This window comes from Anolis sagrei, chromosome 3 (assembly GCF_037176765.1).
Source record: "Anolis sagrei isolate rAnoSag1 chromosome 3, rAnoSag1.mat, whole genome shotgun sequence".
Taxonomy (NCBI): Eukaryota; Metazoa; Chordata; class Lepidosauria; order Squamata; family Dactyloidae; genus Anolis; species Anolis sagrei.
The window spans coordinates 154108053-154127755 of NC_090023.1; the positions used below are offsets into that span (position 1 = coordinate 154108053).

Sequence of the window (19703 nt, forward strand, 5' to 3'; positions counted from 1 at the left end):
TGAAGGAAGTTGGATTGGATGGCCTTAAGTATTTCCTGTTGGTCATAGGGGTTCTCTGCGGGAAATTTGCCCCAATTCTGTTGATGGAGTTCAGAATGCTCTTTGATTGTAGGTGAACTATAAATCCCAGCAACTACAAATCCTAAAAGTCAAAATCCATTGTTTTGAGTGATGGTCACTCCTTGGGATAGTAGGTATATTGTTTCCAAATTTGGTGGCAATTCACCCAGTGGTTTTTTAGTTATGTTAATCCCACAAACAAACATTACATTTTTATTTATATACTAGCCGACCCCTGCCACACATTGCTGTGGCCCATTCTGGTGGTCATGGGGGTTCTGTGTGGGAGGTTTGGCCCAATCTATTGTTGGTGGGGTTCAGAATGCTCTTTGATTGTAGGTAAACTATAAATCCCAGCAACTGCAACTCCCAAATGTCAAGATTCTATTTTCCCCGAATTCAACCAGCATTCACATTTGGGCATATGGAGTATTCAAGGCAAGTTTGGTCCAGATCCATAATTTAAGGTTGATAATCAGTGCACAGTGATCTCTGGATGTAGGTGAGCTACAACTCCAAAACCAAAGGACACTGCCCACCAATCCCTTCCAGTATTTTCTGTTGGCCGTGGGAGAACCGTGTGCCATGTTTGGTTCAATTCCATAGTTGGTGGGGTTCAGAATGCTCTTTGATTGTAGCTGAACTATAAATTCCAGCAACTACAACTCCCAAATGACAAAATCAATTTTTTTTGAATGAAGGGCATACATTGGGTTGTTAGGTGCCTTGTGTTCAAATTTGTTGTCAATTCGTCCAGTGGTTTTTGAGTTCTGTTAATCCCACAAACGAACATTATATTTTTATTTATATAGAAGATTTACGACATTAGGGGCAACGATTCGATGCCCAGTCTGGGTCGAATGGCTGTGTGGAAGGGCCTCATGACCCAAGCTTGGGCAACACCGCCCTGCGGCATAGAGATGGCCCATGCAAAATCCGAAGGGCCTCTTTCACCCATCAGCGTTGACCCTGTATGTAGGTGTCCACATCCTGGAAGGTGCGCGCGCTTGGGACTTCCCTGCTGCAATTCAGAGGAGGGGGCCTGGCGCGAGCCCTCCCCTCCTTCCTGCTCCCTGCCGCGCGCGCTGCACTCGTACTGGCAGTGGCTCCACTCCTTTTTCCAAGCCTCGCGCGCCCTCCTCCTCTTCCTCTCCTCCTCCCCGCTTTCTTGAGCGCGTGCTGCACTTTACTCATTAACTACAGCGGCGGGGCGCAAGTTGCCCATTGGCTGCCGGGAGAGCGCCCTCAGCAGCCGAAGAAGAGCTCATTGGGACCGAGGCGGCGGCGACAGAGGAGCATCCTCGACGCCTCTTGTTTGTTTCGGGGCGGGAAAAGTGCTTCTGGTGGCGGAGAAGAAGAAGAAGCGCTCGCGTCGGACCTTGTTTCCTCCCTCTTTCTTCTCCAGAACGCGACGAAAGCGCTTCTCCGCCGGGCGCCTTGTCTCGCGCCGAGACGGACTGATTGGCGTTTCTCTTGCGACGCGAAGCCATGAGGCGCCCGGCCTGAGGGACAGGCAATCTCTCTCTGGCACGCGCGCGGACTCGGGGACCCGTTCCCACTTTGGAGAGGAGCTTCGAAGGGGAATCCCTGGGATTATCGCGTGGAGGGAAAGGATGCCGCCCGCCCGATGGGCCCTCGGGGTGGTGGCCCTGCTGTGTCAGGGTAAGTGGCTCACAGAAGGAGAGAGAGAGAGGCCTGAGGTTCATCCCTCTCTTGGGTCGTCTCCTTGCCATGCCCCTCCCCACGATTTCTGGGGCTCAGCAGCCAAACACCTGCTTAAACGAGCGCACACAAAAAGGTTCCCCTTCCTCTTGGCTTGTTTGTGGTCTTCGACGTTCTTGGATGGGGAGCAAACCTCAAAGTGCAAACCCAAGAGCCTGTCCGCTACTTACGAACAAGATCGGCGCTCTAGGTTGAATTTGTAAGCCGGAAGTGGTTCGATTACAATGTTATGTGAGTTTTCCTGGCTGTCTGGCCATGTTCCAGAAGCATTATCTTCTGACGTTTTGCCCACATCTATGGCAGAGGTTGGGGGATCTGTTGGAAACTAAGCAAGTGAGGCTTATCTAATCTATCTATCTATCTAAATAAATAAAAATGTAATGTTTGTGGGATTAACATAACTCAAAAACCAGTGGGCGAATTGGCACCAAATTTGGACACAAGACACCTAACAACCCAATGTATGTCCTTCACCAAAAAAAAAAAAAAAGATTTGGGAGTTGTAGTTGCTGGGATTTATAGTTCACCTAAAATCAAAGAGCATTCTGGGTTTGGTGAGCACAGGCATGTAGCGGGGGGGGGGGGGGGGAGCTTGGAGGGCTTCAGCCCCCCCCCCCCCCGCCCCCGAAATTCTCATGGTGGTTCGAGAAAAGGCCTTATTGGTGCATTATTTAAACTGTTATGTTTATTCATATCTTGATCTGATCACCATGCTCAATATATCCCATATGCATTGGGGTATTGGGGTAACTACACAAAACGTTTGCTAAGGTAGACCCTCTTTCACTCAGACTCAGCCCCCCCCCGAACCCCAGCCCCCCCCCCCCCCGAACCCCCTCTGAAAAAAACTCACCCCCCCCCCCCCATGGCAGAGGTTGAGGGATCTGTTGGAAACTAAGCAAGTGAGGTTTATCTATCTATCTACCTGTATAAATAAAAATGTAATGTTCGTTTGTGGGATTAACATAACTCAAAAACAAGTGGGCGAATTGGCACCAAATTTGGACACAAGACACCTAACAACCCAATGTATGTCCTTCACTAAAAAAAATGATTTGGGAGTTGTAGTTGCTGGGATTTATAGTCCACCTACAATCAAAGAGCATTCTGGGTTTGGTGAGCAGTGTCCTTTGGTTTTGGAATTGTAATTCACCTACATCTAGAGAGTACTGTGGACTCAAACAATCATCATCATCATCATCCTCTACATCATCTAATAACTTATTAATCGCCCTCCATCCGAGAATGCTCAAGGCGATGATCTGGACCAAACTCTACATGAATACTCAATATGCCCAAATGTGAACACTGGTGGAGTTTGGGAAAAATAGAAACTTGACATTTGGGAGTTGTAGTTGCTGGGATTTGTAGTTCACCTACAATCACAGAGCATTCTGACCCCACCAACGATAGAATTGGGCCAAACTTCCCACACAAAACCCCAATGACTACCAGAGTGGGCCACAGCAACGCGTGGCAGGGGACGGCTAGTATATAAATAAAAATGCAATGTTCGTTTGTGGGATTAACATAACTCAAAAACCAGTGGGCTAATTGGCACCAAATTTGGACAGCATACACCTAACAACCCAATGTATGTCCTTCACTCATTTTTTTTTATTTTGTCATTTGGGAGTTGTAGTTCTTGGGATTTATAGTTTACCTACAATCAAAATATTCTGAACTCCACCAATGACGGAATTGAACCAAAGGTGACACACAGGACTCCCATGAGCAACAGAAAAGACTAGAAGGGTTAGGTGGGCATTGACCTTGAGTTTGGGAGTTGTAGTTCACCTACATCCAGAGAGTACTGTGGAGTCAAACAATGATGGATGTGGACCAAACTTGGCACAAATATTCCATATGCCCAAATATGGCTGTGGAACACCCTTCCCACAGAAATTAGATCGGCCCCCTCCTTGTTCACATTTTTGAGGAAAGTGAAGACCTGGTTGTTTGAGCAGGCATTTGAATAGGCAGTGTAACTAATATAGAAATATGGAACATTTGGATGATGAGACTGGATCTTGATTTTAACTATGAGACGAGATGAGATGTTATAATGTTTATTGATTGTTATAATGTTATTCTTTTAGCTTGTTTTTAACTGTTTTTTATCATGTTTAAGTATTGTACTTGCTTTGTTAACAGCTCTGAGTCGCCCTGAGGGCTGACAAGAGCGGAATACAAATATAGTAAATAAATAAATAAATAAAAAATATCAACACAGATGGAGTTTGGGGAAATAGACCTTGACATTTGGGAATTGTAGTTACTGGGATTTATAATTCACCTGCAATCAAAGAGCATTCTGAACCCCACAAACGACAGAATCTGGGCAAACTTCCCACACAGAATCCCCATGAACAACAGAAAATACTTAAGGCCATCCAGTCCAACTCTCTTCACCAGGGCAAGAAAATGTAATCAAAGCCCTCCTGACAAAGAGCCATCCGGTCATAAATATAGATAGATAGATATGATTCACACACACACAGATATAATATCATAGATTTGCAAGGGACCCCTAAAGAAGGACAATGATATATTGTATATTCCAGAGTAGGCAAACCAGACACTCTCCACATCAACACTGACAAAGAGACAACAAGTAATACTGTTTACTCACAAGTATAAAGGAATTACATAGATTAGAAACCATTACTTTATTTTCCAGATCACCAGACTGGGCCACAGCAACACGTGGCAGGGGACGGCTAGTCTGTGTAATAATGTCCAGGGTGGGAGAAAGAACTCTTGTCTGCTTGAGGCAAGTGTGAACATTGCAATTGGCCAGTTTGATTAGCATTGAATGGCCTTGCAGCTTCAAAGCTTGGCTATTTCCCATCTGGGAAATCCTTTGTTGGGAGTCATTAGCTCACCCTGGTTGTTTCCTGTTTGGAATTCCCCTGTTTTCTGAATGTGAATGCTGCAATTGATCACCTTGATTAGCATTGAATAGCCTTACAGCTTCAAGGCTTGTGGGAGTTTCAACAGAAAAGAAGAAACAATGAAAATGAACAAAATCTGGCTACCAGTATTTTAAAAAACTCTTTTTTTGACCAGGGACCACTACCCAACATTAGTACCAAAAAGGTTATGACTCTGTTTTTTTGTCAACTTTAGATTCTGTCTGGTTATTTGGGGGTAGCGATTCAGAAAATTGCATTGGATGGAGCACATCAGTTCTAGTTTCTGATACAGAACATTTGCCATCCAGTACCCGCCATCTTCTCGCTCACAGAAAACTATATTTAATAAACCTTGGCACTGTAAGAGGGTTTTGTGAGACCAGTCGCTCTTGTTGCAACGGTGTAGTAACAGTGAGGCTGCATACCATTTTTTAGTTCTTGTGGACCACTGGTGGTCCATGGACCAAAGTTTGCTCTAAAAGCAGGGGAATTCCAGACAGGAAGCAGTCAGGGCTGGCTAACACCTCCCAACAAAGGATTTCCCCAAGCAGCAATCAGGAAGGCTTTGAAGCTGCAAGGCCATTAAAAACTAATCAAGGTGGCCAATTGGTAGCATTCGCACTTGCCTCAAACAGATAAGGAGTTCTTTCTCCCTTCCTGGATATTATTCTACACAGCCTGGAAAACTGAAAGCAACCCAGTGATTCTGGCCATGAAAGCCTCCAACAACGCATTGACTATGTTTTTTTTTTATGGTTGTCATGTTTTTGTTTACATGTTGTTTGCTTCTTTGAGTTCTGATCTGAGAGAAAAGCAGGATAGAAATAAATTATTATTATTAATAATAATAATAATAGGCACTTTTAAAATCTGTTAACTCCAGACAAATCTATATCTCTAAATACTACATTTTCTCAATCTCACAGAGGAGAGAGGGGGCTGAATGAAAAAAGGAATAGGGAAGAAGTGTGACCATAGGTCTTAAAAACAAAAGGCCATGCATCCTAAATAAATTCCATTCTATGTCATCAGTTAGGATGGGAGGGGAAAGGTAGAGAGTCGAACAGCTATATCAACAGACATTCAGGAATGAGAGGGGAGGAATTCCCTCAGTCTAGCTTAATGCTATCTAGCTGCTTCTCATTGAGGACTGCAAACTTAAGCAGCGTGGGGTTGAATTCCAACACTGTTTGTGTTTAGAAGAGTTCACTTCACTTTCTTTCCCTGTGATCATTGGATTTTGAAAAAAATGGCTTGTTGTGGAAACAAGGATTGGTGAGAAAGCCTCAATTGAATCACCTTTTCCCCATGACAATAACTCTTCCAGGAGTGAATTTCCCTCCCCAAGGGTAGATTTCCCTTCCTGTTGTCTCACCACCATTTGTATCTATGAACTGTTTGTAAGTCAGATGCTTGTAATTCGGGGACCACTTGTACACATCGGACTGGGCGATGTGTATCCCAAAAACATGAGGTGTAGCTAAAACCCAAAAAAGAGGCTTAAAGAGGGCAGATTTGACTACATTGATTGCACATTTTAGTGCAAATATTAAGACACAAATAGTGTTCAATTCAGCAAGTATTGCAGAATGTCATGCCACAGTCCACTTCAAAAAGGGTCATGACATGCAGCTGTTAATAAAATGCTGTAGTATATAAAAAGCCACATGTTAAATTCATAAAATATATAGTGGTTTATTTGGATGATTTTAAAGTGATTTCACTGTGGAATTTAGCATAGTTTGGAGGACGAACCGAAACTTTGAAATTTGCTTTGTGGTATTTTTAAAAGTTTTGAATACACACATCAAATTTTAATTTTAATTTCAAGCAAATATGAGGCCAAAAGGGTACAACGTTTTGGCTATATAAAAGGTTCTTTTTTAAAAAAAAAAAAATCCTCCTTTCTCTCTCATTGCCCCCTCCCCATTATCAAATTAAATTGCCTTCATGTTGATAAATGGGAAAAAGGCTACAAGATGAAAAGTTATTGGCTGGCGGCACAGACGATGCTTCCCGCAGCTGTTTAGTTTCTAAGGCAAACAGAAAAATCCATTATCTTCCTCCCCTCCATCTGGCCTTGTTTGCCAAAGTGTTTCTGACGTTTAGGTGTATAAATCAGGATGGGTGTGTTGTAGAGAAAGTTGTTCACACTCTCTTTGGGGGGCGAGGGTTGCATTTTAGTCATTATAAAAGATCTGGAAAACAAAACTCAGAATGTGTTAATTAAATAGATAGGTCAATGTGTTGTCGAAGGCTAGGTTGTTGAGAGTTGGGGCCGTCGGCCAAGTGTGATTTCCCGAGCTGTCATTCACTTACTGGTGGGTCAAGATTAATCATTTTAAAGCAGTTCACTGTCACTTAAACAGCTATCAGATAAAGGCATTTTTAAAAAGAAAAATCCCACACAAGAGGTTTGAGTTTCATTCTTAGAAGAAGTGTTGACTGACCAAGGCAAGCCTTCTCTCCCGCCTGTTTTAAACTCCTTGCTCTGTTTTTAAATCTTCTAGGCAAAGAGAATTTTCTTACCTTTGTTCTTTGCTTATTCTGCAGAATTCATATCTTGTTTTGTGGCCTTATAAAATCATAAAGCACTAAACACAAAATGTTATTAGGCATTTCTTGTTCCAGGTCCCTTCCCAGAGGAGTTCATAATCTGGGTTATGACAAAGGGAGAAGGGTGAAAAGAGATGAAGTAAGCCCTTTATGATTCTGTACATAAAACGTGGTACTTTTGGAACATAACTAATAACACTTTTGAGTGTCCCCACCCCATAAAATTAATACATTTCCTTTCCCCCTTGACTCCTACACTTACACTGTTTATTCCCTGTTAACTGCTCTTAATGCCAGTTTTCTTTTATGTGGAACACAAACACTTTTCAAATTGCATTTGAAAATATTTTGACAGTGCAAGCAAATGCAGTGTCATTTACTCCAAGGTAAATGTGTAGAGGATTACATCCAAAATGATAATATCTCTTTCGCTACAGCTCTGTGCAATTTACCCGAAAGAAAGCCATTCTGTAAGCAGTTTTTAGTAACTGTACATCATTGCTAAGTGGTTTGGTTGTTGGCTGCATGTTGTACCTTCCAAATTGAAACATTTTTTTCTGGAATATTTCCAGAAACAGAAAACTAGAAGAATGGTTGCTTCTTTGTCTGGAAATAATACTTGTGAGTATTGATGATGTGTGACAGAAATGATACATCATTTTTGTGGCGGTTCCCTATGTTTTTCAAAGCTGCACAGTCAGCTGAGATTCAGCAGGTGTGTCATTGCTGTTTTTTTTTTTCTTTGTGTGCTGGGAAAGCTTTATATCTTACCGAAGATAGAAGAGTCCTGCCAGAAAGAAAATAAGGGAAAAAGATAATGGATCAAGATAGAAAGTAATAGGTGGTTGTTTTTAAACTGAGCATAAACTCTCATATGTATGATTTCTGTATGAGAATTACAGATCCAGAAGATTTGGGGGAGCAATAATTACATTTGTTTTTGACATCTATGTAAAGATATAACTCAGGAGGATGCTCTTTTTATAACCACAAAAAGAAGGGAGTTATGCAGAGACCTATCTGTTATGGGATGGGGGTGTTTAGCAGAATTTCTTACAGCACTATATATTACAAAACTCAGAGTTATTACTCTTGGAATGAAATTATTTATTTACTTTTTATACATATATCTTACTTTAGAGTCACCCAGGAAAGCCCACAATTCAACACAGTTGGAGCTTGCATGGCGCAGGTCTTCTGTTCATAGAGTTGTCGTATGTCAGTGTCATTTGTAACAACCATGCTTTTTCTTTAGTGATCTTAGGACAGCCCCCTCTCCCCTTTAATCCTTACAACAATCATGTGAGGTAGGCTAGGCTGAGAACATGACAGTTGAATTCCATAGCTCAGTGGGGAGTAGAATGCAGATCTCTCCAAACCTAATCCAAAATACTGACCACCAAGACATAATTAAACACTCAACAGAAGACCTATCGGTTCTGGCCAATTTTAAGTTGTGAATTTTAATCTGCGTTTTGTCAGTGGATTTCAACTTTTATTTAAACTCTGTGTACCTTCTTGTGTGTCTTTTAATAGTATTTTATCTCTTGTTTTAATGATGGTGTATCCTGCCTCAAGCCACAGGGAGAGGCAGGTAATAAATGCATCATCATCATCACTAGCTCTTATGCTTGAAAACTTGATAGTTGGAACTTCCTTTCAGCAAAGCTTTGCAAACTTTGTTTCCTCATTTATCTACTGAGGTTCGTTGGTTCTTAAAAATCTTAGATATTATAACAGTCCAAGGTGGTTGGCCATTGTGTAACATTCCTCCCAGCCCATCCCACTCTTGATTCAGTTTTCTTCTCAGCGTCTTTTTCAATTGTTAAATACTTGCTACATTCAAAAGCAGCATCAGAGATTCAGTCACTGCATGGGAAGTAGCCATATTCTTTAAGAGTGTCAGTGGGTGATTCAAAATTTTGCTTGCATTCCTTTGGATCAACCTCTCTTGATCTTATTTATCAGGTGCTTTCCCCCTGCTTCACAATATTTGGAAAAAGCAACAACCTTAATGTACTGGAAGTCCTCTTCCCCAGTGATGTACTTTAATTCCTTGTTGTCTGTTTTCCATCTGTGTCCTTGTATGGATGACTAATGTGACTTTCTGCGTCTGTGTTGCTACAAATGCTGATGACAGCAGTGTTCAATTTGGGCATGATGTCTGGCATGAAAGGTAATTACTGTGATAAAGAATTGTTGCTTTACTTTGAAAGTGATGTGATGTTAACTCTTTCTTGTGTTACTTGTGTTAAATAACTATAAATAACTATAATGAGAAGGAAGATGAAGTTTTTAATATTAGTCAGATATACATTCAGCCTTCCAGATTCACTGAGGTTAGGGCAGGCATGGGAAAACTTTGGCCCTCCAGGTGTTTTGGACTTTAACTCTCACAATTCAGCCATGAACTCTTGTGAAAGTGAAAGACCATGGATAAGAACATCAGCCCCCCCCCCCCCCGAGAAAACCCCTGTCTAGAAATTTCTAGTTTTCCAGCACAACTCAGTGGTCAACTTTCATGAGACGCTTAACATAGTATTACATTGGAGGACCTAGGGATTCCTAGAGAGAGACTTTTAAACTTGTGAACAATGAAATCTGTAAAAATCAAAACTGCAAATGCTGAGGGACACCTGTACTTGTTCTTTAAGTGGTTTCATTTTAGAAGACACCTTTGCATGTTTCATAGTGACTAACTTGTGCCACTGTGTATACTCTATGAGGAGCCACAGCCAATACCGCTGTCCATTGAGTTCACTTTCCAGATGTTCTTCAAATACCTATTTGTTGCACTTAATTGTATGCATCCAGGTGTAAACTAAAAAAAAAGTCAGTTCGCAGGTGCACAGCTAAAACATAATGTATAAAGAGCCTTTCCACTAAAACACTAATGAAGTGTGATCTGAGCCATTCCATGGCTTATGGCCAGGTGAAAAGTCAGTGATTTTGTTTCATTTTGGTGAGCAAAAGCCTAGGGAAAGAGCAGAGGATAGTATATGCAGGGGACCTAAATGGATTGGGTGAAAGGAAGTGGGGAAGGAAAAGAAAATCCCCCTACAAACAATCAGTGTACTTTGCTGTATGCTACACTGATGTGTAGGATACTTAGCAGTGGTTTCTCACCATTTTACAGATCCTCAGGTATTCCCTTGTGCTCATTTGTGTTTACCATTTTTATTAAGGACACCATTTTACAGATGCTTTGAATATAATGGGACTTGATCATTCATTTTGGTATCCCCAGGGAGTCTTAGAATGAAACCTTGGCAAATACAAAGGCCCCACCCTAGTGGCCCTGATGAGTTTGAGATCTTGCTCCACCCTTTTGAGAGGATGTGTCCACCCAAGATAATTAATGTGCTGCTGCTGTTGGTTTTGTGCATCTTGAGGTCATTTCAGCCTTATGCCAACCCTATGGTGAACCAATCACAGGATTTTCTTGGAAAGATTTTTCAGCGAGGGTTGCATTAATTTCCTCTGAGGGTTAGAGTAACTTGCCTAAGATCACCCAATGGGTTTACACAGCTGAGTGGAGATTTGAATTCTGGTCTTCCAGATTTCCTTCCATATGTATCTCCCCATACCCTTGGACTCTTAGGCAATTGAAGGTTGACCTTTTTATTAGACAGCCTGTTCCTGTTAACCAAAGCAGCTGGTTGTGGAGGAGTAAAACAAATTAAGATAGTAAATGTTTATTGTATTGGGATGGAAATCATAAGACTCTATAGATGTTGTTCGACTGAAAATTGCAGCATTTCTCAGTATTTAGTCACAGAGAATTGCTTATGAACAATATTTGCAATGTTTGCGGAGAGTTGTAAATGAACAACTTCTTTTGTTCCACATATCCCTTCGCCAGTCAGATGAAAACCACAGAACCCTTCCTAGAATGTAGTGGCATATAGTTTTATAACACTCAATATCAGCATATCTTTAAATTTTAGGATTACTGGGTTGTTGTAGGTTTTTTGGGCTATATGGCCATGTTCTAGAAGCATTCTCTCCTGATGTTTCGCCTGCATATATGGCAAGCATCCTCAGAGGTTGTGAGGATTACATTTTACAACTTTCCCACAATTTCAATACTTGATCACCTAATATGGTGCAACCTCTGTTCAAATGGTCATTTTTGGCAAATCTTTAGATTTCAGTTAGAGATCAGAGAAAATGAAGACAATTCCATTCAAGATCCTGGACCCTTTGAAATCTTTCCATGGACCCTCAGTTAAGAATCCCTGCACTGCACAATTGTATCTGTTCAGTTCCACTTTACAGGGATTCTAGTTTGAGGAAGCACCAGAGCTCTCTGGCTGAGAATTGTAAATGCCCTTCCTCAACCGTGTTCCAGAATTATATAGAATAGAACTGTGGCTGTTAAAGTGGAACTGTAGTGTTATAATTGTATAGTGTGGATGGGTCTTCAGTCATATTAGCTCTTCCTCCAACTTAACAGTTTTGACACACATTGACATGTAACCATGAGGTCTTGTAGTTAGTATACTATAGTTGTGCCAATAACTCACCACACTAACTTTTCATGCACTCAGTATAACTGCTCTGAAAGTGGAGTAGGGAATCCACTGGAGCAGCACTTTTCACCATGGAAGGCTGCAGTTGGAGGAGACAGAGAAAACTGTCTCATTTCTGTTGGCAATTCAGAATAGAAATACACTACAAGATCTAGTTCATAGGGTGTGCTAATGTTTTCCTGAATACTTTAGATTGAGAGTGGGGTTTTGTATAAGGTACACAATTTTACTGTGCCATCGAGCATCCACTGATTTTGCTATCCACATGGTGTCTTGGAACCAAATGCCAGCAGATCCCAAGGACTCACTGCACATCTGTCCCTAGGCAAATATTATGGGGAAAATGTAGAATTATTGAATCTTGAATTGGAAGGGAACCCTAAGTATAATCTCACTCAGCCCTCTGCAAATGCAGGAATCAACAGTGAAAGTGCTCCTGACAGTTGGCTGCCCAATCTTTCTTAAAACATTTCCAATGAAAGAGAGTCCATCAATGCCCCATTCTACTGATAAATGGCTCGTACCATAACAAAAGTTTTCCCACCCAATAATTAGTTTGAATTTATTTTCCAGCATGATGTGGGAATCTCATAGTTTCCTTTTCATGTGTAATTCTGCTGATAGTTGCATAAAGATTACTCAAAGAAGTTATCTGGAAATGAATCCTTCATTAAATGAAAATGGAACAGTAAAACTGAATGAATCCAGGAGAGAGTTGATGTGATAACCATTCAATATCTTAATGATACTTTAGATTAGAAATAAATCTTTTCAGCAGAATGAATTTATGATAACATTTATCAGAAGCACATTATACAGTAAATGCAGTTTTGCAAATCTCTGGCAGGATTTTGTTGGTAAAGAAAAAATAGCCATTGTGTGAAGTGATGCCTGCTCTAGGCTGGAAATATAGAATACAACCTATTGTTCATTTTTCTTTCTTTAGACTACATACATCTGAATGAATTTCTGTATGAACTCTTCCATTCTGCTTTGACCTTTAATAGTTTGATAGCACAATATGCTATTTTTGTTTTGTTTTATTCCTATGGCTGAATTTCACAAGATATTCTGGTTGATAATTGGCTGAACCCAAAGTTTTCGTACCTCTGAAGGAAAGAAGGAAGCCTACCTCTGATGGAAAAAAAGAACACTGGATGCAAGTTATGTATCACAATAATTTCTCCTCTGAAATGTAGTTTCAAGGGGTCTCTATTTCAAGATCACATATTATTCATCTTAGCAATTCTGTGCAGCAATGTTGCTTACGGTTTCCAAAATTATGAATGTTTTCACATGCAATGCTAAGAATGTCTTTGAGCTAAATTCAGTTATCAGTCACAATCATAATAAACTTATTGAATCACTGAGATTTGTTACCAGGACAGATGAGTCTTCAGTGAGTCTACTGCATTTGTAACTAAAAGCTGCATGTGAATGTTAATCTAGAACTATTTGCCAGACAACTTCAGTGTAGCTAGTTCATATTTTCAGATTGAAATACAGAATTAAGAATTTGAAAAGTAGTTGACTATCATGGGTAAAAAGTACCTGGACAAAATAATCCTGTGGACACTTTGGATCAGGAAAGATTTTCCCAGGCCCCTTCCACACAGCTTTATAAAATCCAAATTGAACTGGATTATATAGCAGTGTGGACTTAGATAACCCAGTTCAAAGTAGATATTGTGGATTATCTGCCTTGTTATTCTGGGTTATATGGCTGTGTGCAAGGATCTACAGACCTTTAAAATATTTGCTGTATATCCTATTTTTGTTTTTAATCTGCTTTCTGGTTTCTGCTGCCATTATAATTTTTCTATAGTGTGTGTGCATCTCATAAATCAATAAAGTAATCTGCATCTCTTTACATTGTGAGAGTTGTGGGCAAGTATGGTTTTCCCTGTACTGATGAGCTATGGCCACTAGCCATGGCCAGCATATCTGAAGACACAGGATTATGAGAGTTGTTGTCCAAGAATAACTGGGGTACTCTTCATCAGCATGTCTTTTAAGAGCAACAGTATGTTGGGAAAAGGTGGGGTATGTGGGGATGCAAAAATGGCAACATGACCCAGAGTTCTTAATTCCTTTTTAAAATTTTCACTTTCATTTTCTTCCATAATGCCTATTTTCTAGTATTTCTTTCTTGGGCTGATTCATTGCCCAAATCGGAGGGCTTTGAGAACCTTTTGCACTGTAAATGTTTCTGCATCAATTCCTGCAGACACAGACAGACATTAGCTGAGATCAGGACTGTGTAGCACAGATCTCTGCATGTACATATCCATTAATTATTCTGCGAGTCCTTGCATTGAACAGCAACTTTGCTAACTCAAGACACAACTAAAGGAGTATTGTCACAGATTTCAGCATTGGCAGTTAGATATACAGTGCATCACTCAAGAATACACATTTGTGTGTACAACAGCGCAATATGTGCACTTCTGAGACCCTGAATTTAATATTTGATGATATTCATTGGGCATAAATGTTCAACTGTTTGTGTAAAGCAACATGCATACTGATGTATATATAAATGATGGCCATGTTTTCACCACATACAGGAAGGCTCCCAAATCTATTCTCCAGTAGGGAGAATTGTCTTCATAATAGGCTAGGTTGGATTGCTAGACTCTGTCCTGCTTGTCAGTCTTCTAGCTCTTTTGTAGGGTAGACTATATATAATGGGCAAATTCAAAGCATACTGGTTATTGGTTTAATGTCCTTTGGTTTTGCTCTGACTGGATCCAGTGTGTGGACCACATAGGGGAAATTTAAGACAAAACGGGAAACACTTACCCCCTGCCTCCTGTCCATCATTTATATATACATCAGCGCATGACCCATGTCGCTCACATTGTTTCTACATTGTTTCTACATTCAAAGTAGAAAATATCACAAGTGCCTTCACTAATCTTTGGCAATAAAAATGTTAAGTAGCGAATACTACGAGAGCCAGTGTGGTATAGTAGATTGAACATAGGGCAATAGTCATAATCATAATTGTTTATTTATTACCCGCCTCTTCTCATGACTCAAGGCAGGGTACAATATGGTTAAAATAGCAAAAATTTAAAATAGAATACTATTAAAATACACATATATATAGGTAAAATGTAGATTAAAAATTATCAATAAAATGCAGGAGATTATAAACTGAATTCTTGTTTGGCTATGGAAGTTTGCTAAGTGGCTTTGAGCAAGCAGATTCTTTCAGTCTGATAGGAAGGCAAAGGCCTCTCTAAAGAATAGAAGGTTAGCCTTAGGGTAACCATAAATTGAAAACAACTTGAAGGCAGTCAGTGGCAAAGCTAACACTATCTTCCATTTTTATGAAACTCAGGGCACAACTTCACTGATAATCATATCAGTTTGGAACTAGTTTAGCAGAAGCTAGTTTTGCTGTGTGGATGATTAGATAGACATTTCTGGAACAGGATTGAGGCCAGGACAGTGAACCACATAAGGTGCACTCAAATTGGTTTCAGAATCTGCAGTTTCCACATCTTACTAGAGCAGTGGTTCCCATCCCATGTGTTGTGACAAGGGTTTTCTATGTAGTCACTAGGTAGTGTTGAGTTATATTTTTTTAAAGAGAAAACAAAAAAATAATAATGTTATCTTGTCCTGCGCAAGCATTTATTTGTGTAAACATGTAAAGATCTTTTGTTCATCAGGTTAGCTTCTTGTGAGCTCCAGGTCCATGTGCAATTAACATTATTTTGAATTATACTGAAAAATTTGTTTTCGATGTGTTTTCATTTACCCAATTAAAAAACCTATTTTTAATGTATTGGTGTCACAGGTCACTTTGCCTCTACGAAATGGGGTCATGACTTGAGGCTGTGCTGGAGCATGCAGGCTTTTCCCCATTTTGTTTGAGATGCACACCTGTGCTCCAGAGGCATACAACGTGGTAACAAGAAGTGGAAGTAACAGCAGTGGAGGTAATCAATTACCTGTCCCAGGGAATTAATTTGCCCCTGCACAGCTAGGTTCTTGGGACATTTTAGGGTGGCCTCCCCCTCACATTCCAAAATCTACAAATTGCTTCAGCATAGGTGGGTGTCTATAATGTGCTTCATATTCTGTAGAGCTAATTTTGATGTGCAGTGTGCTTTAGATTTGGGGCTCACTAATGCCCACTAAAGGGCTTAAGTCAGACTTTCCTTTACTAGTTTTTATCCTGTGTTGCGGTGCACGTTGGCAGCATGCATTTTCTAGCTGCTTCAGGTGGAAATGGAAGCTAGCTTCAAACTGCATTATTTGGTTATTGAGATGACCCTCCGGATTCATCTTTTCAAGGCAGCAGCCTCACATTGTGTAATGGATGGCCAGGCCCTAAGTCTCACAATTTAGAGCCAAGACTATATTATTCCTTCTCCCAGTAGATTCTTACCAGATTGAGATCAGTCATTTTGAATTATTCGTCAGGTTCTATTCCACTTGGGGGAAGGAAAATGATTTTGGATTCCCTTCTACAAATCATTGGTTCATTTCTCACTTTGTTTTTCTCTTTTTCCTTGTGTGTTTAAAGAGTTCTTGGAATGAAATAAATGTGAATAATTTAAAAGTCAACATTTTGATGTGAAATACTAAAATACAGAACATGATTGATAGAGCAGACCACTTTATTAAATTAGGTTTGTGGCATGGACTGATTGTTGACATACTGGACTATAGTTTAATAAACTGGAGCCAGTATTTATATAACAGAATTTTAGAATTGTTTTTTAGTGGACACTGACCAACTGGCTGCTGCCATTTAGATGTGAGTTTTAATTCCAGTAAAGTGATATTTTTCAGTATTGGGAAGATGGTTTATTTTATGAAAGCTAAAACCTGAAATTGCATAATGTAGAAAATAAAGTACTGCAGGTCTATTATAAATAGAATGAATTATTCAAATAATTGATATTATGTAAATTTTTGTCTTCATGCACATCTATTTCCAAGCATATTGCTGTTTATCCCCCCGCCCCCCATGAACAAATTCCTTTTAAAACATCAGTCAATACAGTTCTAGAAAGATAGAATAGGAAAAAAAATATTCTCATGGCAGCTGCACATAGCTAGGTAGTTTCTCTAAATATAAAAATGTAGGCATAAATAGATTTCATTATAAGCTATGAGCTTATTTGCAGGAGGATCTTGTATATATTGCATCTCATTAGTCATCCCCTATGAGCTTTCCATTGTAGGGGGAGAAATGCCCTTGGGATTATTATTGGCCAAATTGCATTGAATCAGTAAAATAACCTACCTGGATTAAAAGGTCAAAGGATAATAAATGAAGACTGGTAAATCCTCTTTTGATCATCAAATAAGTCCTTTCTTGTTGACTGATCATGGCTGGAAAGGAGAGACAGAGGCTATCAATAAGCCTGCCACAAGAGACTTATGACACATGTTTATGGGCCAGATACTCCAGGGCTGATCTGGAGTGGAGTACTGTGTGGCACTCTGTGCCACAGTGGCAGATGTAGGGAATCTACACCATCTATTGAGGCTGAACTGATTCAGTCCTTTTGGACAGCCCCCTTACTTTTGTCATCTTGATGCCATTGTAGCAGTGGACAGAGAACACTTAAGTCCTCCTGGTTATTGCTTGTTGCCTTTGTCAGTTCTTGCAAAAGCACCAGTGCAACTCAGAGAGGGAAGGGGTGGAAGAGGGATTGCCCCCTTCTTTCTTCCTCCCCTCCCCAAGTCATGCCTTTGTGTTGCCAAAGGTGACAAGCAATGCCCAGAAGAACTTTGGAGCTCTGTGGCTGCCACTACAATGGTGATAAGATGATAAAGGTAAAGGCCATCCTCAGGCCACAAAGCCCAGGAAAGTATGGTGGTAGTGTGAATTTTGGTGGCTGGTTCCAAAGTGGAACTGACCCAACTATTCACACTGCCAAAGTTCTGGAGCTTCATGGAGCTCTGGAGCATTCCCTGACTTCGTCTAATGTCACACAAAATTGTGTTAAGAGGCCTTGCCAAGTATTGTGGACGAATCAGTTCTGAGTGTCCTGTGGACACTACAAAGTCCATTCACTCCTGCACTACGTTATTTGGCCTGTGTAGATAGAACCTTAAAAAAACGTTCCTAATTAATTGATATCCGAAATAATGGACTGTGCTGGGGGGGGGGGGGTTGCTTTCTATCTACAATGCAGAGATTAACACTCTCATGAATTTACTTCTTCATGCAAACAGTAAATTAAACTTTGGAACTTTTCAGAAAAGCTTTTGATAAAGAGTGAAAATTAAGAACTGGGGAGTTTTTACAAGAGAATTGAAGAGTAAAGAGACAGTAATCTTAAAAAAAAGATAAGAACAACAATAATAAGTTTTAAGAGGTGTTAGAATGTAATTTGTTTGTATTTGAATCATGATAAGAATAAAGAAATGTTGTTTGATCTGGAGCTACTATATTGACAGAAATATAAGCAAATCTACCATTTGTATGATATAAAAGAATTCACCAGCTAATCAAGATGAAAATGTCTGAATAAAATGAAAGAGGTGTGGAATGAAATCTTTAGCCTTCACTGACGAAGAGTGTTATGCCTTACTAAACTGCAAATCCCATGATTCCATATCGTTGAGCTATTGCAGTTAAAATGGTGTCAAATTGCATTCATTCTAGCATAGAATCATTCTTGAACAGAGTTATGAAGTGAAGCTGCAAAAGCTTTTATTGTGTACTGGTGTTTTCTGTGTTTTGGTTGGCCAATAAATATATCAGCTTTTTAGTGAATTTTGGAATTTGTAATAATAATAATAATAATAATAATAATCATTATCATTATCATTATTATTTAATGCATTTCATTTATTACCTGTCTCTCCTAATACCTTGAGGCAGGGAACAGCAAAGTCAAAACATATGGGTATAAAAAACATAGATAAAACACATTATTATAAAAACACAACTAAACACAGGGTACAAAAACCAGCATATAGTTGCAATAGAATAAAAGATTCAAAGTTGACTGGAATGGCCATGTAAACATTTGCAACCAGTTCCATCTTTGGGATCTTCAATTGGGTCTTCAATTTTGACAGTTTATCTGTCGGATCCTTTACAGCAGGTTATTCCATGGTCGTGGGCAAGCCAATGAAAGGTCCTCTGGGTGACAGTTACCAGTTGAGTTCTGACTGCTTGGCGGAAGCTCCCTCAGAGGACCTCAGTATTCTAAAGGGTAGATTATACGAGAGAAGGCAATCATGTAAGTAACCTAGACCCAAACCATATAGGGGTTTAAAGGTCAAAACCAACACTTTGTACTTTGTCCAGAAACTAATTGGCAACCAGTGGAGTGACTGTGGTATGGGTGTGATCTGCTCACTGTTAGATGTCTATGTAAACAGTCTGGCTACCATGTTTTGAACTAATTGGAGTTTCCAAACTTGATACAGAGGTCACCCAGTATACAGCACATTGCAGAATATCAATAGTATGGTTACTGAGGATTCTGTTTCTTGATTGGTCTTTTGATAAAGGGCCTAGATGAGTTCTTCTTTAGCTTTGTACTCTTGGCAGATTAGAGACCCGGATAGTGCCACCCACCACATTTCAGCAGCCTTCTTAGGTTTTTCTCACCATTGAAAGCAAGAGAATGTTCTTTCCAATTTTTTGTTTCTGGCAGTTGCTGTTTTTCCCCTATTTTTCCTTCCAGCTGCAGGCCAAGAACAGAAGCTGCCAGGGTGAAATATGAAAACAGCCCATGTGATGATTGCCTTGTTGCAACTAGCAAGAAAAATGTTCTCAAAATTATTTTGAGAACAAGGCACTGGTGGCAGCTCCTAGCTTGTATTCATGAAGGCATAAGCTGAGTTTAGGAATTCTATCTGCAGTTGCTGGCTTTTGGCTAGCCTGGGCCCAAATAGGCTCCTGTATATGGTGGCACATTAAGAAGCTGATGGG

At 40.0% G+C, this 19703-nt stretch overlaps 1 protein-coding gene across 1 annotated transcript in view; it reads left to right on the forward strand.

Annotated features, from left to right (window-relative positions):
• The first annotated feature begins 1209 nt into the window (after window positions 1–1209).
• Window positions 1210–19703, forward strand: part of RET (ret proto-oncogene) — a 117289-nt gene continuing 98795 nt past the window's right edge. Inside the window, exon 1 of the mRNA XM_060769053.2 lies at window positions 1210–1722. Coding sequence (XP_060625036.2) covers window positions 1674–1722 — 49 coding nt within the window. The 5' untranslated portion in view covers window positions 1210–1673. The remainder of the gene's footprint in view (window positions 1723–19703) is intronic.